General features: G+C 54.0%; 1 protein-coding gene across 6 annotated transcripts; it reads left to right on the top strand.

Annotated features, from left to right (window-relative positions):
- The first annotated feature begins 7 nt into the window (after positions 1–7).
- Positions 8–27083, top strand: PSEN2 (presenilin 2). Of its 6 annotated transcripts, none has more exons than XM_059941434.1 (12): positions 15–88; positions 968–1111; positions 9887–10047; positions 12097–12311; positions 13588–13729; positions 16289–16356; positions 17065–17285; positions 18326–18424; positions 20939–21022; positions 21393–21494; positions 24943–25061; positions 26356–27083. In XM_059941434.1, exons 3-12 carry the CDS (start codon positions 9907–9909, stop codon positions 26509–26511), a joined length of 1347 nt encoding a protein of 448 aa, XP_059797417.1. In that variant the 5' UTR covers positions 15–88; positions 968–1111; positions 9887–9906; the 3' UTR covers positions 26512–27083. The 6 variants fall into 6 exon arrangements, 5 of the variants coding, with proteins under 5 accessions (XP_059797427.1, XP_059797417.1, XP_059797442.1 ...); XR_009506197.1 differs by lacking the exon at positions 26356–27083 and adding an exon at positions 21861–22006 and having other exon boundaries at positions 38–88; positions 989–1111; positions 24943–25032; XM_059941459.1 differs by having other exon boundaries at positions 38–88; positions 989–1111; positions 21396–21494.
- The last annotated feature ends 345 nt before the right edge of the window (positions 27084–27428 follow it).

The raw sequence follows: 27428 nt of genomic DNA, 5'->3' as shown, positions 1-27428 counted from the left end.
GGGCCGGGGGCGGGGTCTGCGCCGGCGCCGGGTCCGGCGGGCGCTCTGCCAGCTGCGTAAACACTGCCGGAGCGCCGCGGCGGAGCAGGTGAGTGGGCTGGAAGGCGCGCGCGGGTCGCGGCCCGGTCTCCCGCGGCTCGAAGGGCACGGGGTGGAGCCGCAACCCGCTTGCCGGGCCCTGCCCTCCGCACGCCGTTTGCGGCGGCCGGTCGCGGCCCCTTGGCGGGTTCCTGGGCTGCGGCCCCAGCGGCCGGGGAGGGGAGGGCGCCGGGACAGCGGCTATGGGGGCCGGCCCGGAACTGGGGAGTGGAAGGAGCGCGGGGAGGGGCCGCAGGCTTCGGGCCTTCAGCAGGGCCCGGTCCACCGGGCCGCCGGAGCCCCCGCCGGGGTGGGCGCGGTGCGAGCTGTTAAAGGGCCGGGGCATTTAAAGGAGCAGTGCACGTGGGTCTCGAAGGCGTGCGGACGCGGCATTGTGTTCCTCTCTCCTGGCTGGCACCTAATGGGCGCCCAGTCCTGCCGGCCTGTGGCACCCGGCCCGGGCACTGCTTGGCGGGGGCTGGAGGGGAGGCGGAGGTCTTCCCGCGTACGTGAGGAACAGGACCTCAGGTCCGGACTTGGAGACCCCAGTTTCGTTATCAGCGGTATTTGGCCGTTGTATCAGGCATTTACAGCTGCGAGGAGACTCGCAGAATCTAGTTTTTGAAGCTGAAGAAGCCCGAAACAGAAGCTAGTTCCCATCCCAAATTTTATCAGTGAAGAAACTCAGCCCACAGAGCTAAAGTGACTTTGTTCAAGGTCACGCAGGTCGGATATATGAGAGCGAGGCTTAGAACCCGTTGTCCTGGACTCTAGTTCTGTTGTCCAGCCCTGGGACTAGACCTCAGCCCTTTGACAGTTGGATGAAATGCCCCCGTCTGTGACTTAATGAGTATTCCCTTTTTACGGTACGAACTGTGGATTGGTGCAGTACCTGCATCCTCATTTCCAGACGGAGAACCTGAGAGGATCCATCCCATCCAGAACGATTGCAGAGCCAACCTGACCCAAAATTGACAGCTTGGGTTGCCAGCCTGTCCTGAGAGTAACTGATCGGTACAGACCCCGGCTTCCGGTATGGATGCCCCTGACTTCTACATAGACCCCATTCTGTAGACACCTGAGTCTCCAAGGACTTCAGCCAAGACCTTTGGCAGTAGTTACAAGGCTTCGTATAAAGCTGCTTCTGGTGTGTGAGCCTCAGGTTCCCCTCTGTGTGAATGTGGCTGTGTGGGACAGGGAAATGTGTTAGCAGCGGTGTTTTCTGAGCCCGGCTGGTGAAAGGGCCTCGGGTCCTGTCTCCAGCTCAGAGTTGCAGCTTCAGCCACCCATCAGGCAGGCCATCCAGGTTTGTGCCCTGGGTGTGCGAGGGGGAGCATTCAGGGCAGAGGCTGGAGGTGGGGGGCTTGGTGGAATGTTGCTGTGGAGTGGGATGGATGTTGTGTCAGGTTTTTAGGAAAAATTCTGTATCGTTTGGTGTTGAAGTATCCGTGCACCAAGTCTAGAGTCTGACATGTGCATGCATGGGAGGTGAATGCCCTGAGCCTGTCTGTTTGAGGAAGAGGAGGACAAGGAAGAGCGTGGCCAGGGGCTGCCGCTCAGATGTGCCTGGGGGCCCGTCGCCCCTCTCCCCCAGCTCCTCTGTGGCTACTCACAGCCCCGCTGCACCCCCGGACTTTGCCAAATGAGAGGCTCCCACCTACCTTGGCCTCTCTCTAAGTCACTGATGATAATAATGACAATAACATAACTTACGTTTGTCATATACAATAAAAAGCCATTTTGTACAGTAGTTGTCACAGTTGTCTTAAGAGCATCAGTCACACTGAAGCCGTTCTTAGTTTTACCCTTTTACGGAAGGGGAAACTGAGGTTCAGGGAGACAAGCGGCTTGTCCTATTGTGTGGCTTCCGTGACTGTGAGCACCAGGATTTGAACCCAGCTGTCTGTGTCTCCTTCACCTTTTGAGTTTTTGCACAGCAGGCTTCCCACACTCACGCCCTACCCATGTCACTGCACTACCGCCCAGGACATTGTTATGTGGTCTCCATTAGCAGCTACCTGGCAAAGCAAAAAAAAAAAAAAAAAAAAAATTTTTTTTATAAAGAAACCAAAGCAGTGTGTGTGTAGGTCACATTATGTTTCTATTGAAGACATGTTTGGCTGTTTTTCAGCTGTTGATTTGACTTTTAGACACTGTTTAGTTGGGGACTGGCAAGACAACAAATGTTTCTGCCAGTACTTCCACCTGTTCCTGGACTGCAGCAGCTGGGGGTGGGGCTGGGGGTGGAATACAGGGGCTCTGAGGCTGGCACACCCTCCGCACTGCCCCTGGCCAGGGCCTGAGAGGTTCTCCGCACCTTGAGCTGGCTGGATCTGACAGGGGCTTCAAGCCCTGTGTAGTCAGTGTTGGCTTCTTGACCTGGAGGTGGTGAGGCTGCTGTGTTATTACAGTCTGGGGAAAAGTAATTTCAAATTGATCCTAAGGGAGGACCAGATGTGAGGAAGGGAGATCATTTCTGTCCAGTTTCTTCGTTGCCTGGGAGAATGGGTTGCTCATTTGTCTTTGCTAAAATACAGTCTTCTGGAGCAGTGGGAAGAAAAATTAAAGGGTGCTCACTTTCTGCGGTACCGTATCTGCTGAGACATATCCTGACCTCATCTGTGTTTTGTAGGCTACCTGTGTGACTATGGCCCTGGGCCACTGAGTATGTGACCCTCACAAGTACTTTGAGCAGCAGGGAAGAGCTCCTTGTTGGTAATTTGGAGACCTGAGCTGTAACTGTGGATTCTGGTCATGGGCCCTTAACCTTTTGTCCTTTTGTCCCTCTTGGCTTCAGTTTCCCTAAATGGAAAATGGGGTGCTGACCGGATGGCCTTTAAGGTCCTTGCCAGCTCTGACATCAGTCTACGGACTTGCCCCTTTGTTTGACAGAATGTTCACATTGCCAGCGTGCCCTGGGCTGGGGCTAAAGTGGAAACACCCAGGGCCTGGATGAGGCGTGACCTTGGTGCTCAACTCGTGTGTCTGGTGGTTTAGCAGATGGTAGCTTTCCAAGAGGGCCATCAACAGGCTTCTGTTATCCTTTCTCACTGAGTCCCCTGCCTTTATTTCATCTTCATTATAACTACCGTTTATTGAGCTTTGTGCCAGACACTTTACACATTATCTTTAGTTTTTACAGTAATCTTGCAAAGTGTGCCTCTCCTGCTTTTTACAGAAGGGGACAGGGGCCATGTGAAGTGGCCCGAGTGTGTGGGCCACTTGTCGCAGCGTGTGGTTTGCATCAGTCAGCTGGCTGGTTGGAACTCTGTCCGTTTCTAAGGCTCAGCTTTTGACCACTGGCTTACTGCTTCTCATTAAAACAAACAAACAAACCAAAAAAACCCACAATTTTTTCTGGGCCCTACTCAACGGTGGCTACCTTCACAGCTTCCCTCTGCCACTTCCAAACCGCCCCTTTTCCAGGCTCCTTCAGGAAATGAGAGAAAATGTTTCCTGGGAACTTCTGAGTAGGAAAGGGCAGACAGAGGTAAATCTAGAGCCTGGATCAAGGTTTCAGGAGGCCCCATAGGGTCGCCTGGGGCCTGTGACTTGGGAGGGCGGAGTGGGACTTCAGGGCCTCCCTGTGGGACTCAGGCCCTGGCTCCGGCCGAGGCCACCTCCCTGTGCTGGGGAGAGCCATCTGGCAAGTGATGTGCATCAGAGTATGGGCAGGGTGGATGGACAGGTGGATGAAGGTCAGCCAGGGCCAGTACATGGTCGGGGGAGACAGGCAGGCAAGCTGTGGGAATTTCTAAGGGAATTTCCTCAGCTCAGGAAATTCTTCCCTGGTATGAGCGAAGGCAGGGAACCCCCCAGGGGTCATGGGAGCTCTGTGAAGTAGCCGTGTGACCATAGAAAGAGGCCCATTTAAAACCAATGCCACCCTCTTTGAGGGAGCACTGAAAAGTAAAATGAACAAATGTGACAAAACAGAAACAGACCAACAGAATAAACCAGTGGTTACTAGTGGGGAGAAGGAAACGGGGAGGGGCAAGATAAGGGAAGAGGATTAAGGGGTGCAAACAACTATGTATAAAATAAATGATACAAGAATGTAATGTACAGCACAGGGAATATAGCCAATATTTTGCAATAACATTATATGGAATATCTATAAAACTATCAAGTCACTATGTTGTACACCTGAAACTACTGTAATATTGGAAGTCAACTATCCTTCAATAATGAAAGAAAGTGAGGGGCACTGTTCAGTTAGGCCTGTGAAAACAAGAAAACAAGTACCCGGATCCAAGCCTTTCTCTGCTGACCACCTGTTTGTCTTAAGTGCAGTGACTCCCAATTTTCTTTTGGAGCCGAAATTTCCATCTTTTTGCATGAGGCACTGGTGTTTACTATGACATTTAAAGATCGATTTCCTACTTAGGTAGGAATCGATTTCCTACTTAGGTCCATTGGCCTTAAATTTTAAGGTCAAAACCTTTGCATTTGTCTGAAATGAAAATCAGGTTGAGGAAATTGGGTCACCAGGGTTTCTATAATAATTGCAGGAACTGCTGACATAAGCAAGGTTGGGGAAATTCTCTGGGTCAGACTCCCTTGGTTTGGCTCATTCAGCATTTGGATCCCATTCAGCTGATTAATGTGGTGGGGGGGGATGAGCAGTGGCTTCTTTGGTTGTTTGATTTTACATCCTAATCCAAGGAGCTTTCAGCCACAGTGCTTTGTTCTGGAAAGGGTTTCCAGAATGCAGTCTTAGGCACCTGTTCCTCCCCTTAGCTTCTCTGCATTTTCCCGCTGCTCTGTCAGAGAGAACGGAGAGCCGGTTGCTGTGTGGTTGATAGGATTTGACATCAGCAGTAGGAGAGTCACCCAGTCCCACCAGCACCTGCCTGTGAGTCAGCCTCCCCGCAGGAGTTCTTGGCGTCACTGGTGCTCTGATGTGGACAAACATCTAGCAAGAAGGTTGTTTATCTGCATACATTTGAGTGGTGATTTTTCCCTCCAAGGATTGCAGAGTATCATCAGTCTTCAATTCCAACTTAGAAGCAAAAGGAGTACATCCCAGCTGCTCTGTTCTCCTTCAGGAACCAGGTAATAGGAGGGGTTAGGAGAAGGTGTAAAAGCGGCTTCCTGAGTCCATCTGTTCCCCCCCAAGTCCAGGAAGAGAGGATGTGGGAGAAGGCGGGATGGAAGAAAATCTGTCTAAATGTTGATACGTGTTATTTCCCTTTAAAAAATTAATAACTTTACAAAAAACGCCAGGCACAATCCATGTTTATTATAGAAGCTTTGAGAAATGCAGAAAAATATAAAGTATCACCCACAATCTCACTATCCAAAGATAACCACCTTTAATGTTTTGTAATATTTCTTGCCAATCCTTCATATACATGCATTTTCTAAGACAATTCAGATAATTATGTATGTCAAGTTTTATATCCATTAGATTTAACATCTTGTTTTTTTATGTTAGTAAATATTCTTTTTTTTTTTTTTTTTTTTTTAGTAAATATTCTTTGAAGTGAGATCTTTAGTAGTCATATGTTAGACCCCATCAAATGGATGTATTATCATACAGAGTCAGGCATCTTGGTCATTCTCACTTTTTTAAAAAAAATTATAAATGCAACAACCATGTTTTTATGTAAATCTTTTATTATTTTCTTAGGACAAATTCCAAGAAGTAGCATTTCAGGATCAAAAAGTATGAATGTTTTTAAAGCCCTCGATTTTTACTGCCTTCAGAAAGGCTGGTCCAGTTTGCACCAGCAACGCTTGAGCCCCAGTTTTACCACACCCTCCTTCGAGGTGGGCATTGCTTGGGGACTTTTTCAGCCAGACCACTCTCTTCTCCCCCTGTGGCTCTCCTAGTCTGAAAATCTCCTGCCCATGTGCCTCCCCAGTGGCTCTCTGACCGGGCACAGGGTATTCAGGAGAAAGGACGGTGCGTTCTTTCACGCCCCCATTCAGTGAGCAAGTTGTACAGAGCAGTAGGTGTGCCAAGGTCGGTGAGCGAGGTGCCCTGCCCCTGCGACAGGGAGGGGAACTGTAACTGGGCACTTCCAGTACCAAGTCTGGGCCCTGGCTGGGGCATCTGGTTACTCGGCAGCAGCTCCAGGGAAGGTCTAACACCAGCCTAAGAATTGCCCAGGGACCATCTCAAAATGCAGATCCCTGGACCTCTGGCCAGGATGGAACTTAGGATCTGCATTTTAAATTAAGCACCCTAGCGTAGCGTTTAAGAGCCCAGAACCTGACTACCTAGGTCCAAGGATGACTTTGAACCTATCGCTTTTTAAATCTTGTTTCCTCATCTGTGAAATGGAGGAGGATAGCAGTACCTCGTACCTGACTGTTGTGTTTAGTGCATAGTGAGTGCTCAGCAGCTGTTCTGTCACCACCCCTCAGGTGGCTTGGACCACTTTGAGCATCTCAAGCATCTTACAGCTTTCTGAAAGTCCTAAGCCGTGCCCTCAGGTGCTAGGAGCTGCGAGAGGCACCTCCACCTGGGCTCATGACCACCAGGCACAGAGGGCTGTGATTAGAGCCACAGCCAAGACCAGCTCTTCCCTGCTGCAGCCCCTCTGTGCCCTGGTTTTCTGGGAGTCCTGGGCAGAGCGCAAGGAGGGAAGGAATCTGCTCAGGGAGCATTTGTTTTCTGGTGAGGAGGCCATGAATTACATGCGGTGGATGGAAAAGCATGTTTTGTAGTTTTCTGACTTCCTGCCTCTGTGCACTGCAATGCCGCATGGAAGGGATACAGTCCTTTTTTAAGCTCACTCTCCCTGGGCGCGTCCTTCACAGACTTTGGGAGGCAGGAGTGCTTTCCTGGGATCTGGTGACTGGCTGAGGAAATGGAAATTGGAAGGACTTTACTTGATCCGGGTCCCGTGCTTTTCTGTCCCGCACCCGCCCCGTAGCTCCCTTTCTCCTTCCAAGAAGCATCTTCACTCCTTGTTTGCCCATTTCCCTACTAGGGGAAGAGGCAGCCAGGATGCTGCGGCCGTTGTGGTTCTGAAGGGTGAGCTTGCCCTCTGCCCTGGGGGTGCAGCCCTGCCGTTTAGATGCAGGGACTCCTGATCTGCCCCTCCAGTCACGGTAAAGACGAATCACAGGCCCTCCAGAGGCGTGGGAAGAATAGAAGGAGTGAGATCGTAACTAAATTATTAATTCACGCCCCAGACAAATCTGACGTGCTACAGAATAAAGTATGGAAAGAGCCACTGCACTGCTCCAGTTGGAATGTCCTGGTTTAGCTTGAAGAAATGCAGCCAGCTCTGTGTGCGGGTACCCCTTTTTGAGTAAGGATGGACTCACCGTTGCCAGAGTGGGCAGCGAGGGGATCTCCTGGGTCCAGGCAGGTGTCTGTTTGGGATTTATCTGGCGGGGCCCCGCCTTGCAGAGGAGGAGCGCTTTGAAGTTTTCCCTCCTGGGTCTCCATTAAGTAGTTTCTTTCGTTACCGTTACTGCAGATGAAGGAAGCTAAGAACTTCCCAAGGTCTCACAGCCTGTGGGGCTGCAAAGCCGTGTCCCCTCAAATTGGGCTCTTAGGTAGACTCTGCTGGTCCCAGGCCTGGGCACTGAGGAGCAGATCCGCCTCCTGGGCCCTAGGCCACACTAGTCCTGGGGGCTTCCGGGAAGAGGCAGGAGGGCTCAGCTGGCCCTCTGCTCCCACGAAGTGCACTCTGGTCACAGCCCTCTTCAGCACCAAAACCCTGGCTGGCCCCCTCTGCTAGCTTCAGCTCCCCCTCCCCGGTCAGGCCTCCACGCCCCTCCCTGGGATGGTCCCACCTCCCACCGCTGCCTCCCTGGTCCCCACGCTTCAGCCACATCAGCCTGCTGGCTGTTGTCAGGATCGGCCCCATCCGGTCACCCATCCCACCATCTAGTTACGAGGCTACTTCCAGGTGCCCCACCTCCTTCAGTCTCTGCCTGGCAGGATATTCCTAACCTTCGAGGCCCGTTTCACGTCGCTCTTTCTCCTGGAGATCTGAGACATCTGCCCCCGGCAGCTGGTAGACTCCCCCCGCCTGCCCCGCCTTAGTCATAACTGCAGTAGCACAGCGCCCTCGTCACCCCTCCTGGCAGCTACTGTACTTTACTTCCTACTGATGTCACTACTGCTGTCACTCCTGTGCTTGTCTTATCTCTGCTGAGCCCTGGGGAGCTTAGCTTGTTCATTCTGAAATCCCTGTGAGAGCCACGGGGGAGCCTTCTGTGAGGGCCCGAGTCTGTGGGGTGAGCAGAGTCAGGCCCTGCCGTGGGCCTGTACTTGGGGATGGAGTTGAAGTCCAGCTGGGTAGTAATCCAGGCCACAGCCTGGGGCACTGTCTTCAAAGAAAGCAGCAGCCTCGGACCCTGCCAAGATGAACAGAACTGGGGCTGACTCAGTAGAAGGAACCTGCCTGCCCCACTTGAAAATCATAAATTCTTGGGGGCAACTGACGTGGAGATGAACTTTGAGCTGAGAGCAGACCTGACTGTGCCGAGTGGCGTGAGGCTGCCCCAGGGTCCCAGGAAGCAGGTGCTGGGGGAGCTGGCCCTGCTGCTAGCCCAGCTGACCTGCCCAGGATGTTGGTAGGGCTTCGGGCTGCCCCGGCTTCCCGGTGGTGCTGCCCTGTCCACAGCACTGCGGCACAGCAGTCCCGGGGGACAGGCTCCCTCCCGTATGGTCCCTTCAGCCTTGTTTTTTCCTGTGGGTCCCACGCTCAGCTGTACTTCCCCAGCACACACACACACAGACACACACACACACACACACACACACACACGCTCGCCTCTCGTGGTCTCAGCTCACTGCTCCCGTGGCCACCACTTCTAAACTCATGACTCTCATCTCCCTCCCCTCCACCTCAGGCCCCTGCACTCAGCTGCCTCCCAGGCATCTTCCCCCTTTTAACCCACTTACATTCAGCAGATTCCTGGATCAAATTCACAGTCTTTCCTCTGAAACCTTGTTCTCCCGCCTTCCCCATCCTACTCCCTGTCTGGCCGTAGTCCTGGACTCTGTCCCGTTTTGTCCCCCACATCTGGTCCTGTCTGTCTACCTCCTACCCTTTCTGGATTCTCTCTCCTTACTCCCATCTATTCTTGCCACCTTAGGCCCTCTTCACTTCCCACAATTGTCTCCAGGGAGGTCACCTTTCCTTCTTTTTACTCCTTTTTCAGTCAGTCGCCAGACTGATATTTCTAACCAGAGATCTGATCTGTCACCTCTGTCCTGGGGGATGAAGCACACCTCCTGAACTCGGCACCAGAGACCCTTCACACCTCCACAGCATACAGCATCACCACCCCAACCCCGGCAGTGCTGGGCTCAGGCTGGAACATTCTTCACGCCCTCTGCCATTCCCTCCCACCTGGGAAAAGCTGTCTCCATCAAATGATGTTATCTTCTCCAGAAAACACTCCTGATCTCTGCGTTTTAGTCCCTTCTTTGTGCTTCTGTACCTCTTGGTGAACACCTGGATTATATAATTTGTCACATTGGATGGTTGGTTTTTAATTTTTTACGACAAAAGTGTCGTTGGCACACGATAGGTGCTGAACAGATGTTTGTTGATTGAATGAGTGAGTGTGCTGACAGTTTGGAGTGGCTCTGACATTTCTAGTTGGGGGTTTTGCCCCCTGTGGCCTGGATCTCCTCTAGCCAGTCCCTCTCGAGGTTGCTGCAGCCTCATTAGTGGCTCCTGGGGACTGTTGCTTTATAGCAGTCCTTTGACAAGCGCGTCTTGGGTGGTCATTGCGGGCAGGACCTGTGTGCAGGTCTTAAGGCCGCCTCTCACCTTCCGCGGCCTTTGCCTCGCAGGAGAGTGGAACGAGGTCCCCTGTGCTCCTTTTCCAGGCACTTTCGGAGGTAGGGTCATGCTCACATTCATGGCCTCTGACAGCGAGGAAGAAGTGTGTGACGAGCGGACGTCCCTGATGTCAGCTGAGAGCCCCATGCCGCGCTCCTGCCAGGAAGGCAGGCAGGCCCTGGAGAACGGAGAGGGTGCCGCCCAGTGGGTAGGTTCCCACCAGCAGTCCAAGGCCTCCGGACAGGTCCCTGGGGTCCTAGTGGCCAGAAATCAGGCATTCCCTGATGTGGGAGGGAGGGGAAAGGAAAGGTGAGAATTGGCCAAAAGGGCGGGTGGCCCACCATGGTGGATCCTAGGTCTGTGAAGGCTTGAGAGTAGACTCTGCACAGACACAGCCTATTACAGATCGACTCCGCAATGGACTGAGTGATTCTCTCCATCCTGGCCCTGCCCCTTAGGTTTACCTTCCTAGTGCAGGTTACTATTTCCACAGGAACCTGAGAGTGAGTTTGGATGCCAGGACAGGCAGCGCAGAGACGAAAGGATGGTAGGAGGAAACTGCTAGAGGGAACCTTTTTGGTAGATGGCCAGACATGGTCACCAAGAGGTTACCTGATTCATGTTTGACTTTTGAGCTGGGGATGTGTTTTAGTTAATTCAGGCTGCTATCACAAAAATACCATAGACTGGGTGGCTTACAAACAACCGAAGTTTATTTCTCACCGTTCTGGGGGCCTGGGAAGTCAAGATCAAGGTGCCGGCAGATCTGATGTCTGGTGAGGGCCCACTTCCTGGTTCATAGGCAGCTGTCTTCTCTCTGTGTCCTCACCTGGCAAAAGGGGTGAGGGAGCTCTCTAGGGCCCCTTTTATAAGGCACGAATCCCATTCGTGAGGGCTCCCCCCTCGTGACCTAATCATCTCCCAAAGGCCGTACCTTTTAACACCATCACATTGGGAGTTAGGCTTCAGCATGTGAATTTGGGGGACACAAACATTCAGCCCATAGCAGGAGGGGTGGGCTGCACTGCGATTTTACCTCTGCAGCCCGCAGGGCAGGAGATTGCAACAGTATGAAGTGGAGGATATACTTGGGAGAGTCATCTAGCCAAGCCACCTCCCTTCTCATCAGGGTAAAACAACATCTGAATTTGCCTAAATTCCATTCTTCGTTTTGCCATTATAGTAATCTTTTCTTCCAGCCAGCCTTATTTCCCTTTGCTGAAACTTGAGCTCACTTCTCCTATCCTCCTCTGGGCTCTGAGAGAGATCTCACCAGCTCAAGGCCACTGCACAGCTACTCCTTAGCCCGTTTCTTGCTAGTGGCTTTGTCTTTTATCTCCTGGAGTTCTTGTGCATTTCAGCTATTTCAGTTCCTGTTCATTAACAGTTTTCCTTTCTTAGATGAATATATAGGTGGAATTCTCTCTGCAAAGAACTGATAACAAACAACAGCCACTTATGATTTTTGTTTCATTTGGCTTTGTCTTGGCTGTTAATGTAATTAACAAAGCAGCTAATGATCCTGAATTGCCACAATTCCAAAACAAATCCTTGCAGATCAGTGTGTGCCAGCGCCTGGCAGGCGTCCTGTCCTCCTTCGCTGCCTCCTCATTTATATGTAACCCAGGTCCTCCCAGATGCTTGATGCCCAGTTAGCCCCTTTGCTTCAGAGCTGCAAATCTTGCATGCTTGCTTTGGGGGGCGGGACGGGGTGCAAAAAGTTCAAAGTAATCTCTTCCTCTGCAAATTCCCAGTGTCTTATTCACAATCAGAGAGAGTCCCCACGTCCCCATGTGTGCTGACCATTCTAGTTTGTGATTTTTCAACCAACAGTGTTTAATTTCTGCCCTCCTCCTATCACCTGGCCTGCCAAATTAGTGTGGCCGTGTGAACAGAACTGAGTGGCATCCTGAGTCCCTATACTGAGGGAGGGGACGGATCTTTAGACATGCTCCAGACCCATTCTGCAGACCGTCCTCTTCCACAGCTAAACGGACCGTCCTCTTCCACAGCAAAGCGGCCTCCCTTCCTGCATCTGTGGTGGTCAGTGCCAACTTAAATCTCTCGTCCTCGTAAACTTTTCAAATGTCCTGCAATTCCACCACTCCCACATCTAAACTACAGCCCATAGACTGGCTCTTACATCTGGAAAGCAACATTCAAAGTTCTCGTTTCCGGTTCCAAAACACCCATGCGCTATGTCGCTAAGGTCTCGGGGGAGGGCATTCCGTGGCCCTCACAGCGTGGTTTCCCACAGAGAGGCCAGGAGAGCGAGGAGGACCATGAGGAGGACCCTGACCGCTACGCCTGCAGCGGGGTCCCCGGGCGGCCACCAGGCCTGGAGGAGGAGCTGACCCTGAAATATGGGGCAAAGCACGTGATCATGCTATTTGTGCCTGTCACGCTGTGCATGATCGTGGTGGTGGCCACCATCAAGTCCGTGCGCTTCTACACGGAGAAGAATGGACAGCTGTGAGTTGGGGGCTTGGCGGGGCGGGGGAGGAGGAGCTGGGGGAGGGGAGTGCAGCCTGTGTTGGCCACTGCACCTGCGGCCCCATGCCAGCAGTGAAGAGCAGGGCCGAGGAGCTGCCTGAGTCCACACCCTGGTCCGTCCACTGCCTCCTGGCTGTGTGACCTGCCTGGGCACTTTCCTAACCTTTCTCGGCCTCAGTTTCCTCATCTGTATGATGGGTTTGATAACAAGGTTACCAGGAGAATTGAGTGAGTTAATCCATGTAAAGGGCTTAGAGGAACACCTGCCACCCTCGGGGCAGGGCTCCGGCACGCTGGGTCTCACTGCAGGAGGCAAGCTCTCCGTCCCGGGTGTGGCTGTACCACCCGTCACTGGGTGACCACGAGCAAGTTGCTTTCTCTCTGGGCCTCTCATTCATATCCCCATGAATGTAAACCAAGGAGGACCAGATGATTTCTTAGCTCACTTCCAGCCTTGCACGGGAGATTTTGTTTATTTTAATGAAGAAAACGCAGGCAGAAGCAGCGGCCTGGGAAAATGGGAGGGCTGCCTGTGCTCCCTCCCCCAGCCTCCCTGTGGTAATTGCTGCTGAGTACCTTCTCTAAACATCTTTTTTTTTTTTTTTAGGGAGTTTTTGTTAAATTTTCTTTATGGTTTTTTTAATGAAAAGAGTAGAGAAAGAAGCCCTTGCCCTCAGGAAGCTTGTAGTCTGTTGGGGGACTCAGAGCAGCTCGGGTGAAGAACGTTAAGAGACCCTGAGAACTTCGCAGGCAGTTTGTTTCCCTACGTCCAGAGCGAGGGATCAGTGAATTGCCTTCTGAGTTTATTAGCTGCCTGTGCAGCTCCTGGGTTACGCTGGGTGTGGGTAGGGGAAGCAGGGGGGGCGGAGGCATCCTAGGCTGGATGGGGCCGATAAGGAAGTGGATGTAGGGAACTGGTGGGTCTCCCTGGACCAGAGCTGGGGATTGGGGTCAGCAGGGAGAAGCACTTCCAGGGGAGGGCTGAGTTGGTGTGGGGGCCAGGGGAGGCCTTGGTGAGGCCAGCCAGGCCCTTCCGTGCGGCTACATCGGCTCAGTCATAGGCCAAAGTCAGGAGCCAGGAGACGGGAAGGCAGGGCAGCTCATGGGGATGGCGGGCAGCACTCGCCAGGGCAGCCAGAGCTCGGTGCTGCGGGGCAGGGGTGCCCAGGGCACCTGCCCCCCAGGTCCAGGCTCCCTCGGGGTGAGGCGTGTAAGCAGGCAGGGCACAGAGACCTAGCCCTTGCCCCTCCCTCAGCATCTACACACCTTTCACCGAGGACACACCTTCGGTGGGCCAGCGCCTCCTCAACTCCGTGCTCAACACCCTCATCATGATCAGCGTCATTGTCGTCATGACCATCTTCCTGGTCGTGCTCTACAAGTACCGCTGCTACAAGGTGAGCGCCGGTCCGCCTGCTCTCCTCCTCCTGCCTGCCACACCTCAGTGCCTCTTTGGCAGCAACCCTGGCTCTTTTTTTTTTTTTTAACAGAGTTCATTTTTTTTCTGTAAAATAGACCCTGATTTTTGGTGCAGGCATACCTCGTTTTATTGGGCTTCACAGACACTGCGTTTTTTACAAATTGGAGGTTTGTGGCAACCCTGCATTGAGCAAGTCTGTTGGTGCCATTTTTGCAACAGTATTATTATTATTATTATTTTTTTATTTCCAAATCTTTGCCAACACTTGTCACTTGTTATTTTTCTTTTTTATTTATTTATTTATTTACTTATTTTTGGCTATGTTGGGTCTTCGGTTCGTGCGAGGGCTTTCTCTAGTTGCGGCAAGCGGGGGCCACTCTTCATCGCGGTACGGGGACCACTCTTCATCGCGGTACGCGGGCCTTTCACTATCGCGGCCCCTCCCGTTGCGGGGCACAGGCTCCAGACGTGCAGGCTCAGTAGTTGTGGCTCACGGGCCCAGCTGCTCCGTGGCATGTGGGATCTTCCCAGACCAGGGCTCGAACCCGTGTCCCCTGCATTAGCAGGCAGATTCTCAACCACTGCGCCACCAGGGAAGCCCCAGTATTATTTTTTAATTAATGCTGTTTTAAAATTTTTTTAGACATAATGCTATTGCTAATACTAATTAGCATAATGCTAATGCTATATATTGCACACTTAATAGACTACAGTATAGTATAGACGTTAACTTCTACGTGCAGTGGGAGACCAAAAAATTTGTGACTCACTTTCTTGCGTACTCTCTTTCTTGTGGTCCAGAACCCAACCCTAACCTCACTGAGGTTTGCCTGTACTCTTTCCCACCCCACCTCTGCCCCCCCATGGATTACCTAATACTCCTGTCCTTTGAACTTACACATAATCCCACTTACTTGAGTTCCTCTTTGCAGTGTTCATAGGGTTATTTCTCACATTCATAAGTTAATTTTATTTTGCTTCTCCTTCCGAAGAAATGAGATGTTCTATTTTGGGCTCCTTTCACCCGATACTTCTCCTCCAAGTTTATTTTTATTTTCCCATTTCCCTTTCGGCTGGAGATGTACAGCTGCTGTGCCGAGGTCTTCCAACACTGGGAGATGTTCGGGTGGGCCCCCTGCACTGCGGGGCAGTCCCAGGGAGGAACAGGGGAGTTGAGTCCCACGTGGCCCAAATCATCCATAGAAATCCGTAAGCTTTTAGGCACGGGTTTCAGGCTTTTCTCCCAAGGAAGGCTTTGAAACCCTGAAGACTGAAGGGAAGTTGAACTAGACATTATCTGATTTAAAACCGTTCACACTCAGGCGTGCGCAGCACTTGATATTAGGCTGCCGCCATCTGTGGAGCAGGTAGGTACAGATGGGGAGGCTCCGTCTAGAGGGATGAGCCCCGTCCCATCTGGGGGTGACCATGGGGGTGAGCGGTGGGAAGGGAGTGTCCGAGAGCTGGAGCTTCTCAATAAATAGCTACCTGTATAAACAAGGCAGAGTTCGTAACTGGGGCAGGGATGGCCGTGGATGGCAGGAAGCAGGGTAGAGGGCTTTGTGTTTGGAGGAGAGGATACAGCACGCGTAAGGACAAGCTAGAAGGAGCGTGGCCAGTGAAAAGCTGGCACCGCTCTGGTCAGCAGGTGTCACGCGACCACTCCCAGGGACTGTTAAGAGGCAGCTCGACCCTCTGTTCAGTAAGATTTACTCCGTGACGCGGGCAGGAGATGACAGTGGACTGAGCAGGCCCAGGTGGGATGAGGAGGGTCAGCACGTTCCGGAGGCGGCCCCTTCCCCTTTGGGTGGTGCGCACGGCATGGCAGACAGACCAGGTGGCTGCTGAGGTCCCCAGCGGCCTGAGCTGGTGACTGATGGGTCTGTCCTCCAGGGAGGCTGGTAGCGGTGACCACCACGCCGCTGACGGCTGGCTAAAGGACTGGTTTAGCATCAGCCCCACCCTCGCCCTTCACCCTCCCTTATTTGGCCAGGGGAGGAGGAACGTGTCTTTCTGAAGACCTGTCTATAGGCCCTCAGGTGGGCAGTGACTCCCCGCGCTGACTCTTCTAAACAGGCTGCCTCAAGAGTCTTCCCTGACCACTCTGTCTAATAAAGTAGCACCCCAGTGGGTCTCCTGTCACTTTACCCAGCCAAGGTTTTTTCCGTAGCCCTTATCACTTCATGCTAACATGTGTCTGTGTGTTTGTTGTCCCACTGCCCTCACACCGGGTTGCAGCCCCTGGGGGCAGACACCTTGCCAGCTTTATCTCCAGAGCGTGGAATGTGCCTGGTGTGTCCTTTCCAAGTGAACGAGTAGAGTTCTAGGTGTTTAGACCTGAAGGAGCTCCAGCTCCTTCGTATGCTTGCTGGGTTACCTGGAGAGAACTCCTTGAATTTCTGTGCCCTCCTTATCTGTACAATGGCCGCCTTCCACCATAGTCAGGGAGGAAGGAGCCTAAGGAAGAAGGGTTTCCAGGCCTGGGCGTCAGTCCCGAGGACCGGGGCCTGCGGTCATGCTGCCTGTTTCCACCTAGTTCATCCACGGCTGGCTGATCGTGTCCTCCCTGATGCTGCTGTTCCTCTTCACCTACATCTACCTTGGGTGAGTGGCAGCCGGTGGGCAACAGGGTCCTTCAGGAGGCCCCCACCCTGTGGTACGGGTGGGCCTGAAGGACCTGGGAGGGAAGGGCGCCCCTTGGTCTCCACACCTTCCCCACGTTGCTGCTCCAGGAGCCCGGCCTCCTCGACACGGGAGTGGAGCTGCGAGTTGGGCCACACGTCTCCTTCTGGTTCCTGATTTTAAACAAATAACGCAGAGCCATCACAGAGGAGGTTCTCTGTGAACCCCAGCGGGGGGTGGGGGAGGGGTTCAGGGGCAGAAACCCCTCAAAATTTACATTCTGATCTTCGGGCTGGGCCTGGCTGCCTCCTAGTTTATGGGGAAAGGGATCTCTCTTGCCCTGGATTTGGGACATCAGCCTGACCCAGGGGCCCAAAGAGACTGGAGGGACAGGAGAGAACACTTTTCCAAGGACCTTTTCCACAGGCAGAGGGTCTTCCGGGTCGTGCCGGCTCACGTTTACGGGAACCAGCCCAAGGATGAGACGTTGGGGTACTTCCCACCGTTTCATAAATTTTTCAAGTGGTTACATGTAGGGCTCATGGAAACAGGGAAGGAGATGTCAGCAAATGAAGCCAGAGTTTGGAAGAACCCAGGCTGGGACTTAATGATGGAAGGGTGTTGAACTGTGTCAGGGTCTAACATCTCCACTGAGTTTCCCAGCTCACGGCCTTGACTGTGGTCCCGCAGGGAAGTGCTCAAGACCTACAATGTGGCCATGGACTACCCCACCCTGTTCCTGACCGTCTGGAACTTCGGGGCGGTGGGCATGGTGTGCATCCACTGGAAGGGTCCCTTGGTGCTGCAGCAGGCCTATCTCATCATGATCAGCGCGCTCATGGCCTTGGTGTTCATCAAGTACCTCCCGGAGTGGTCTGCGTGGGTTATCCTGGGCGCCATCTCTGTGTATGGTAGGTGGGCCATGAGCTTGCAGGGGTGGGCCATGGAGCGACGTCCAGGGCTGAGTCCTCACTGCTGGACAAGGGTGATGGGTGTTGAGAAGTCCCCCCTCCCCCCACCCCTGCCCCAGGAGGCCTGGATGGTCCCCTTTCTAGAAAGTTCACCTTTGTAAAATAACAAATGGGGTCCTGTGGAATCGTGACTGTTGACATGGTTACTAATAACAGCAGATGTTTACTGAGCACTCACACCGTTAAGCACTTTGCACACTGGAAGTCATTTGTTCCTCAGAACAACCCTGAGATTGGGCACAGTACCGATAAATGACGAGCACCCAAAATGTTAGCTGCTCTTCAGTTAGTATAGTCGTCCCTCGGTATCCTCGGGGGACTGGTACCAGAACCCCCTCAGATACCAAAATCTGAGGATGCTCTAGTCTCTTACATAAAATGATGTAGTATTCGCATATAACCTACGTACATCTTCTCGAATACTTTAAATCATCTCTAGGTTACTTAAATGCATAATACAACATAAACAATATGTAAATAGCTGCCGATGTGCAGCAAATACAAGTTTTGATTTTTGGAACTTTCTGGGATATTTTTCTGAATATGTTTGATCCACAGCTGGTTGAATCCATGGATACGGAACCCAGAGATATGGAGAGCCGACTGTATTAGTGTGATAACCATCACCAGTACTGCTTCTTACGTTGTTAGGATAAGGAATTTGGGGCTCAGAGAAGTGGGACTTCAAGCCCATCCTCTGGTCTCTGAGGCACACAGCAGTTCCCTGTTTGCAGCTAGCCTGTTTAGACCCCGCTCAGACCCCGGAGCTGTGGGCTCCAGCCAATGCAGGCTCTAGGGATCGTGGCTGAAACCCCGGGGGTGGGATTGCTGGAGCAGCAGGGCGTGGTCTGAGAGCCTTGTCCTGGGGCTCTGGGACACACTCGCTCTGACGCCTGGTGTTAGAGGGCTGGTTCCTCTCTGGGGACTGCTTGGGAGTAAACATGTTTCTTAACATGCCAAGGGCGTCTTTGCTTTCCCAGATCTCGTGGCTGTGCTGTGCCCCAAAGGGCCGCTGAGAATGCTGGTAGAAACTGCCCAGGAGAGAAACGAGCCCATATTTCCTGCCCTGATATATTCATGTGAGTATATGATACATACATGGCTTTCAGAGGTGATGAAGAGATAGTTAACCCTTTCCCTGACGAAAGGAGACGAGGCAGCCTCGGTGACCCCAGGAGGGCTCCACCTTCCGAGACGAAGGTGGGCTGTGTCTTGCTCTTAGACAGGAAGAAACTTGGAAAGTCACAGCAGGAAGAGGGCACCAGAGGATGTGGTCCTGCCCCACAGCTTCCTCCCACCTAGCTCCAGTGGCATGTGGTGGCTACAGGCCACGTTCCCATGAGCCCAAGGCCTCAGCCCTCCAGGCCCCTGATAAGGGACTTTGGAGAGGGACTCTTCAGGGTGGGGGTCTGGCGGGGGAGGGTGCGCCTGCCTTTCCCTGGGCTGCCTCAACAGCTTCGTGGCTGGTTGAAGTGAAGTCTCTGAAGGGAATGCCCTCGGGGTTGCTGCTGGCCTCGGGGCCAGTGCACTTGGGGATTTGTACTTGTAAAGGCATCAACAGACATGCATCAAATTCATACTTTGTGGTGGGCGCTGTGCTGGGCAGTGGGGTTGCCATGGAAACAAGATCCACAAGGTCCCAGGCCTCAGGGAGCTCACAGCGCTGTGGTTTTCATGCCCTCCCCTCTGTTATTCACGTAGAGAGCCTGAATTTCTGGGGCTCAGTTGTCTGCAGGGCGCACTGGGAAACAGTCTATGAATGGCTAGAGTTGGCACTCTATACAAATGAAGAACCGAGCTCGTCGTGGAGAGCCGTTGGCGGCCTGGCCCCAGGGTGAGAAAGCACATTCCAGGCACAGCCTAAAAAATGAGCAGAGACCGTGTATGGAAAGACTGAGCCGTGTCAGACTTCCGCTCACCATCTCTGTGCTCTGATGGAGCTTACATTCTAGGAGGGGAGGCAGACAGGGACTCAACAGGCCAACAGAAGTCAGGAGGTGAGAGCTCCATAGAAAGATAAAGCGGGGGGGCGTGAAGGACTCCAGGGTAGTGAGGGGTGCTGTTTTACAGAAGGTGGTCAAGGGGGCCCTGTGTCATAGGTGACATTTGACCAGAGACCTGCCTTAGGAATAACTGGTGACAGAACTCCAGGCAGAAGGAACAGCGGCAAGTGCAAAGGCCCTGAGATGGGTGTGGGCCTGGTGTGCTCGGAGCGCCCCGAGGCCAGGCAGAGGGAGCCAGCGGGGAGCGGGGGAGGTCAGATGCTGTTAGGCCATGGTGGGGACGTGGCTTCTATTGCTGAGTGAGATGTGATGCCACTGGAAGGTTGTGGACTGACCTGACTACGTTTTAACAGGACCGCGAAGTTTCTATCAGGGACAAGAGTGGAAGCAGGAGCCAGGTTTGGAGGCTGAATAATAATCCGGGAGAGAGATGTTGGCGTCTGGCCCCAGGGCAGCAGTAGAGGCGTTGAGATGTGCTTGGACTCTGCAGACATTTTGGAGGCAGAATTGGCGAGATTTTCTGATGGTTGGGGTGCAGGTTGTAAGAAAGAGAGTCAAGGTTACTGTCAGTTTTTTGGGCCTGAGCAACAAAAAGGATGGAGTTGCTGCTTACTGAGAAGGAGAAGGCTGGTGGGCGGGTCGGAGGGCAGTTGTTGAGAGCGTTTAGGGCTTGTTGAGTTTGAGATGCTCACTGGACGTTCAGATAGAGAGTTCGAGAGATGGGATAAGAATTCAGGAGAGAGTTTCCAGGCCAGAGAGAGAGAACATGTTAGTACCACAGGATCCAGCAGTCCTGCTTCTGGACATAGACCCAAGAGGATTGAAAGCAGGATCTTGAACAGATTTTTGTGCACCCATGCTCATAGCAGCACTATTCACAATATCCAAGAGATGCAAGCAACTCAGGTGTCTGTGGATGGATGAACAGATAAACAAAATGTGGTATATGCATAGAATGGATTATTATTCAGCCTGAAAAAGGAAGGAGATTCTGACACGTGCTCCAACATGGATGAACCTTGTGGACATTATGCTAAGTGAAATAATCCAGTCACAGAAAGATAAATACTGTATGAGTCCACTTATACGAGGTATCTTAGGTAGTCAAAATCATAGAAACGGAAAGTGGAATGGTGCTTGCCAGGGGCTGGGGGATGGGGAGTGGGTACAACGTTTCAGTTCTGTAAGACAAAAAAAGTTCTGGAGATCTCTTTCACAGCAGTGTGAGTATACTTAACACTATTAAACTGTACCTTAAAGATGGTTAAGATGACATATTTCATGTTACATGTTTTTTTACCACAATAAAACAAAAACATAATTAGTTCACCAAACTTGTTCACTAATAACATTATCATTGTTTTTGTGAGGAGGCAGAAAAAGACGGGAAGAAGCATTGCCTGCCCACACCTGGTCAGTGAGTCTGGACCCCCAGCGGCCCCCTAGCAGTGGGGCATAAGCAAATACCCACAGGAACTGAGGGTCCCGTGCAGGCTTTCTGTGGACACAGGCTGGCCCGCCTGCCTCCCAGGCCCTGGGGGCAGCCACAGGTAGTACTGCCTGAGGCCTGACCCTTTTCTCCCTCCCCAGCCGCCATGGTGTGGACAGTGGGCATGGCCAAGTTGGACCCCTCCTCTCAGGGAGCCCTTCAGCTCCCCTACGACCCAGAGATGGGTGAGTATCAGGGGGCTGACAGCCTCTCATCATCGGGGGTGGCTTTTCACCACATCCAGCTCAGCTTGGCCTGGCCTCTGCGGGAGGCACGGGGACCGGGGGGGCAGGTGGGAAGACCAGCCCCCCTGGACACACACGCCCTGGGGATCGAGTGCGGTGGGACTGCGCTCCTCTGCCTCGGCCCCGTTCCTCTCCCTTCCCTTCCCTTCCCTTGCTGTGTGGACTGGAGAATCCTCTTTGGGTCGGGCTTGGCATGGTGGCGGGGGGGTAGGGGGATGGTGAGGGCAGGGGAGCCCTGGGCTCAGAGGACCCTCTGACGGGCTGTTGTCTCTCTCCCTTGCTCTCTGCTCACACGACGCCGGACACCCAGAAGAGGACTCCTATGACAGTTTGGGGGAGCCCTCGTACCCTGAAATCTTTGAGCCCCCCGTGCCTGGCTATCCGGGGGAGGAGCTGGAGGAGGAGGAGGAAAGTAAGGTGTCCAGATGGCCTGCGTGGGCCCGGGTGGGGCTCCCTGAGGTCAGGGGAGGAGGGCGCGTGGGGAGGAGCCCCTTTCACATCAGAGGTGGCTTCGCAAAGTCGAGGAGCCTGCAAAGGCGCAGCCTTGTTGGCAGGCCGCGGGGACTTCTACGCCCAGGCTGCACCTCGCGTGTGACAGACGTTGGCTGAGTACCAGCTGTGTGCCCGCTGTGCGCTGGGGGGCGGTCGTGCGGATGCGGCTCTGGGGGACGCACCCACGCGGGCGTGGGCACTGACCGCCCTCCCCGGAGCCGGGAGGACCGTGAAGGAGAGCACGGGGTGATGGGGAGCACTGACGGGGCTCTTGACCTGTTTCAAGGGGTCAGAGGAAGTCGCCTGAGGAAGTAACTTCTGAGCTGAGCTCCAGAGGCTGAGCCACTGGAACTCGGAGAGGGGGACGCACAGCGGGGGTGCGTTTCCAGCTGAGGGGACCTTGGGAGCAGAGACCCTGAGGCAGACGGCACGGTGAGTTAGAGCAAGTGAAGGCAGGACGCTGAGACCCGAGTGCAGAGATGGGGCAGGGAGGCAGGCAGGGACTTGAGGGGCCTTCTGGATCAAAACGGGGATGCTGGTCTGTGTCCCGTGAGCAGTGGGAGCCGTTGGGGGTGGGGGAGGGTTTCGAGCTGCGTGGGAGGAGGGCCATGAGGGAGAAGGGCAGGCCTGTGGCCGGCGAGATGTGCGCCTGCGTGGCCGGCGGGCGTCCCAGTGGCTGGGCAGGTCGGCGCCAGCAGCACGGCTCCTTGAGGGGACTGACAGTGGGCTGTGGAGCTGGGGTGGAGACTCCCCCAGGCAGAGCCCCGGGTGTCTGGGAGCAGGGGGAGCTGGTGTGGAAGGCCGTCTTGAAGACGCACCCAGAGACGTTCTAACATATGCTTGTGATCCCAAGGGGATTAAAATAGCTATTCCATTAGCACACATTTATGGACCACCTACTATGTGCCGCGTGGCACATGGGAACAGGGAGGTGCTGCAGGGTTAAAGCAGCCTCTGCCCTTGAGAAGTTCCCGTGGGAGCAGCCCAGGCGGGGGGAGGTTAAAGTACTCAGGGCAGACATGGGGAAGAAGATAATGCCGAGGTGGGCCTGGAAGGACAAGTTGGCAGTCACCCCGCAGACAGGCTGCCAGGCTGCAGCCCAGGCCTGGCACTGAGCCCCTGGAGTCAGCACGGATCCCACCGGGGCGCAGTCCACAAGGCCACCCTCCCTTCACACACCAGCCGCAAGTCCTGGGGACCTCCAGGCCACCCGCACTTCTGACCGACTGGCTACAAATCTGGGGGCTCCCACAACCCCCCCAGGTTGGAAAATTTGCTAGAACGACTCACAGAACTCAGGAAAGTACTAAACTTACAATTACAGTTTTAGTACAAAGGGTACAAATCAGGACCAGTCAAATGAAGAGCCACATTGCTCGTGGGACTGGACTTCATCTCCAGGCTCCCTCTTCTCCCCAGAGGTTGGTCTGGCCCAGAGTCCCAACCCCCTTATCTCATAACCACGTGGTCTTTCTGGTGACCAGCGCCATCCTGATCCTCTCATTTGCATTGATCCAAGGGGCTCCTGAATAACAAAGACACTCCTGTTACTGGGGAAATTCCAAGGATTTGGTCTCCCTCCTGGAACCAGGGACAAAGGCCAGTTAGATTCTTTGTTACACAGCAGCACTGGCAAAGGCTCAGATGAGAGAGGAGGAGGCCTTCAGGGAGCTCCGGGCGGTTGGGTGGCCCAGGCAGCTGGGGGCCAGGCCTTTTAAGGGTGAGCAGCGCCCACGGGAGCTCGAACTTCATCCTGCAGGCTGTGGGGAGCCGTGAGTGGTTTGTTGCAGGGAACTGAAGTGAGCAGAGCGGCATCCCAGACAGATCCCGGGCAGCAGCAAGGAACACAGACTGCTGGGGGACCAGGTGCGGGAAGAGCCATGAGGGCCCAGCTCAGGCAGCAGGCTGAGAGGAGCTGGTGCCACCACATACCTGGGACGCAATGGCGGGACTTGGCTGGGCAAGGGATGGGCAGGGAGGCGTGGAGGGTGACGGGGGAAGGTGGGAGGCTCTGCAGGACATCAGATGGAGATGCCACAGACACACGAAGGGGAGGGATGCTCAGGAAGGTCGGGGTTGGAGGCCCAAGTGGGAGTCACCAGGATATACATGTTGTCAGAACTGTGGGTCCCCAGAAGGTACCCAGGGAAGGTGTAGGGTCGGAATGGAGAGCGAGAGGGACAGCGTGGGTGACGTTTACAGGATGAAGGGAAGGGTGCTTGTGGAGGACCCCGGGGAGTAGCCAGCCAAGGGACAGGGCACTGAGACAGACAGGTAGCGTGAGGGTGTCCACGGGGGCTGGGCGGTGGCCTGGCCAGAGCACGTTGGCTGGGGGATGTGGGACCTGCCGCCACAGATCTCTGAAGTGCCTGGGAGGTGAGCGCAGTTCCTTTGAGAAAGAACTGATTGAAAAAGAGAGAAGGGAGGGGAGAGAGCAGGGAAGCAGGAGTGGGGGTAGTGGCGAGAGAGAGCACGGCAAGAGAAGTCACCTCTGTAAGGTGACAAAACTGGAGTGTTTGCTCTGTGCTGAGGCAGGAGCCAAAGTGAGGAAGCTGAAGTCAGAGAAGAGGGGGCGTGGAGGAAGGGACAGACCAAGGTGAGGTGCCTCTTGCTTGGAGCCCAGAAGGGAGGCGAGGGGCGCAGACGGGGCAGAGCATGTTTCCTTGATGCAGACCTCCTCAATTCAAGTCTGTTTCGTAAACATTTTTATTGTCGGTGATGAATAAAATTATCCTATAAACAAGCATACAGGGCGGTTGTACTAAAGGAAACAAATGAAAGCATTCTAGAAGCTCTTGTTTCCTTATTAGTAGTGGATACACTAGTTACAAATTATGTTTACTTATTTTTTTAATTGAAGTTCAGTTGATTTGCAGTGTACATTTACCTATTTTTGAGGGACATGAGTCTCCAGAGAACCTCAGGTATTGTACATGTTCTTGAAAGTAGTGAAATTAAGTTTCCTAAAAAGCATTTATAATTCAAACTGAGTGCCCAGTTGGGTAGCCTCCCATCAGCCCCGGACAATGCATTTTATTCGCTCTTGTCTTAACTCGAGTAAAACTGGTGCTTGGCACTTGGTTATCAGAAATGCTGGCTTTGCACAGCCCAGAATGCAAGTCGCTCAGGCTACAGGTTCCCCCTTTCTCCCACTGGCTGCTGTTTTTCCAAGGCAGCCAGTCCTTGTCCCAGAGTCCAGGTGAGGTGAGCTGGGCAGTGACACTACCCCATCTGCCCTCTGCGTTCCTCAGGACTCTGGCCCCTGGGCTGGGCAGAGAACCTGGGCTGTTTGGCTGGGGTCAGCCTTCTCTGCCGCTTCCTCCTGGGGCTTCCGAGACCTATGGGTTCCCTCTGTCTCCACCACACAGGGGGCGTGAAGCTCGGCCTCGGAGACTTCATCTTCTACAGCGTGCTGGTGGGCAAGGCGGCAGCCACGGGCAGTGGGGACTGGAACACCACGCTGGCCTGCTTTGTGGCCATCCTCATCGTGAGTGGGCTGGGGGATGCTCCCCGCCCAGCCCTGGGCAATGGGGCCGCTGAGGGTCTGGTGGGGGGCCCAGGAACCCAGGGGAATTTTCAGATGCTGTCATCCCTTGGAGGGGCTGGGCAGGGTTGCCAAGAAGATCCTCAAGATGAGACCGAGGTTTACAGGAGGTTCTGGTCATCAACAGATGCAGGCACAGCACAGGGGAGGAGCGACCAGGGGCTCTGACATTACTGAGCTTGTGCGCCGGGTGCCAAGGTCTTGGCTCGCTCCATGCATTTGTCTCACGGCACCTGTGAGGCAGGGATGGTGACCTGAGATTTACAGAAGACGGAACAGGTTGAGGGCCTGGCCCGTGGGCACAAAGCTGTGAGGGCCGAGCTATGATTTGAACTCGAGTCTCTGAAGCCAGGGCTGTGTGTTTTCCCTCCATGCCACCCAGGCACCATGGGGTTGTGAATCCCCATGGGATCTCCTGGGACTTGAGACGGGGGCCCATCACATTGAACCCCAGCAGTGAAATTTGGAGACCTGTATGTCACTTAACATGGCCAGATACACATGGTGGGGAAGCGTCTTATGGCGATTGGAGAGGTGGAGGCTCTGAACGGTGCATACTCGGTGTTCTGCCTGGTGAACCCCGGGTGGCACGTGGCACGTTAGGGCTGAGGCTCCAGTTCTTTGGACATTTTGTATTTGCCCAGTGTGTGTCAGGGATGGGGTAGAGAAGTCCCAGGCTCCTCCACTTCCGGATCGTCTGCCCTGAATTCCTGCTCCCCCCAGGGATAGGGCAGACACTCTGGTTCCCTGTCCCCACCCTGGGCCACTGCCTGCATTGGCTGGGGTGGGAACAGGATAGGCAGCCACTGTGCCTGCTTCCCGGGGTGGGGGGGGTCACATGGCATCTTGGTTCCCTTGGTGTCAGCTGCTGAGAACATTGCTGGCTTTCAGTCCAGCCCGTCCAGTTCTTGTATAAATATATGTCCCCTTGGGGGAAGCTTCCCACCATCAGGCCACACGTCCCTACAGCAGCCAGCCAGGGGAGGTAGTCTGGTAGTGGCAGCCCCGTTCTAGGGGTCAGGAGGCCTGCTTTCTGGTTCAGCCGTCCATGTGCAGGGCGTTGCTACGGGATGAGAGCTCCTGCCCTCAGGCACCTCACAGAGCTGTTGAGAGGACCAGGGAAGACGACGGGGTGTCCAGGGCTCCTGAACCCGGGCACTGTACCATCACTGACTGCTCCCCGTCCCCCGTCCACGCCCGTGGTCACCACCAACCCCCTCACCTTTGTGTCCTGCAGGGTTTGTGTCTGACCCTCCTGCTGCTCGCCGTGTTCAAGAAAGCGTTGCCTGCCCTCCCCATCTCCATCACGTTCGGGCTGATCTTCTACTTCTCCACGGACAACCTGGTACGGCCTTTCATGGACACCCTGGCCTCCCATCAGCTCTACATCTGAGGGGAAGCCTGGGCACCGTGGCCTGGAAGCTGGAAGAAATGGTAACTGGATGCAGTTGTACAGTTTTACACTCTAGTGCCATATATTTTTGAGACTTTTCTTTCCTTTAAAAAAAAAAAAAAAGAGAATAAAAAAGTGTTGTGTTTACTTTGTGAAGCGGAAGGACAGCTTTTTGGTGCTGGTTGTTTTGTCACCAGGCCGTGGCTCACCCCTTCGTGAGCACTTGCTTCACCAACAGGAGACATGGGAAATCGGTCCAGAGGAGCTGCGGAAGGTTCCGAGATGTGGGAGGGGCTTGGGGAAGGCCCCTGCCCTCGCCCCACAGCCTGGAGTCCTATGAGGGCCCAGCCGGATGACGGGGCGCATATATTCAGGACCGGGAGGTCACGCCCGGGACGGCCTGTAGCGCCTGGTCACTCTGGCCAGAGAGGAAAAGCCAATTTTCTCTGCAAGGAATGTTCCCAACGCTTTGTCTATGATGTTGTCATCATTTTATTACCTTTAGAGTCCTTGTTACAGCAGTTACTGCTGGGAAGTGTCTTAATATCAATAAATAGACGAATCCTGTTGCAGTGTTGGGGTTTGGTCTGTTCATCAGTGTGGGCCCCTCTTCCGGCATCCTGGGATAACGTGCTCTGGGCACGAAAGGGAAGAGATTTGCCTAGTTGTGAGGAGAGAGGCTTAACTGCCCCCCTCTCTGCAATCGTTTCTTTAACTAGGTTTCCTAAACAGAGGCGCTCACAGACTCCCGAGGCCCGCTGTCTGACAGCTGGGCGGGTGCCGGGCTGGCTGTCTTCATAAACACTGCAAGGCTGTTGCCAAAACACAGAGTGAGAGAGCAGGGCTGGTCCCCGGCGGAAGCAGCGCAGCGGGGGCCAGGTGGGAGCCCAGGAACCCGCTCTCCTTTCCTTCTATGG

The sequence above is a fragment of the Balaenoptera ricei genome, chromosome 1, assembly GCF_028023285.1.
Source record: "Balaenoptera ricei isolate mBalRic1 chromosome 1, mBalRic1.hap2, whole genome shotgun sequence".
NCBI classification, from domain to species: Eukaryota; Metazoa; Chordata; class Mammalia; order Artiodactyla; family Balaenopteridae; genus Balaenoptera; species Balaenoptera ricei.
This window is presented reverse-complemented; position numbering and strand designations above follow the sequence as displayed.

Excerpts from the sequence above, each read along its gene's own strand:
- PSEN2 (XM_059941444.1), top strand. The coding sequence starts at position 9,907 with ATGCTCACATTCATGGCCTCTGACAGCGAGGAAGAAGTGTGTGACGAG. Across the intron at positions 12,312-13,587 it reads ACGGAGAAGAATGGACAGCT|CATCTACACACCTTTCACCG; the intron begins GTGAGTTGGGGG and ends CCCCTCCCTCAG. Across the intron at positions 17,286-18,325 it reads GGGCGCCATCTCTGTGTATG|ATCTCGTGGCTGTGCTGTGC; the intron begins GTAGGTGGGCCA and ends TTGCTTTCCCAG.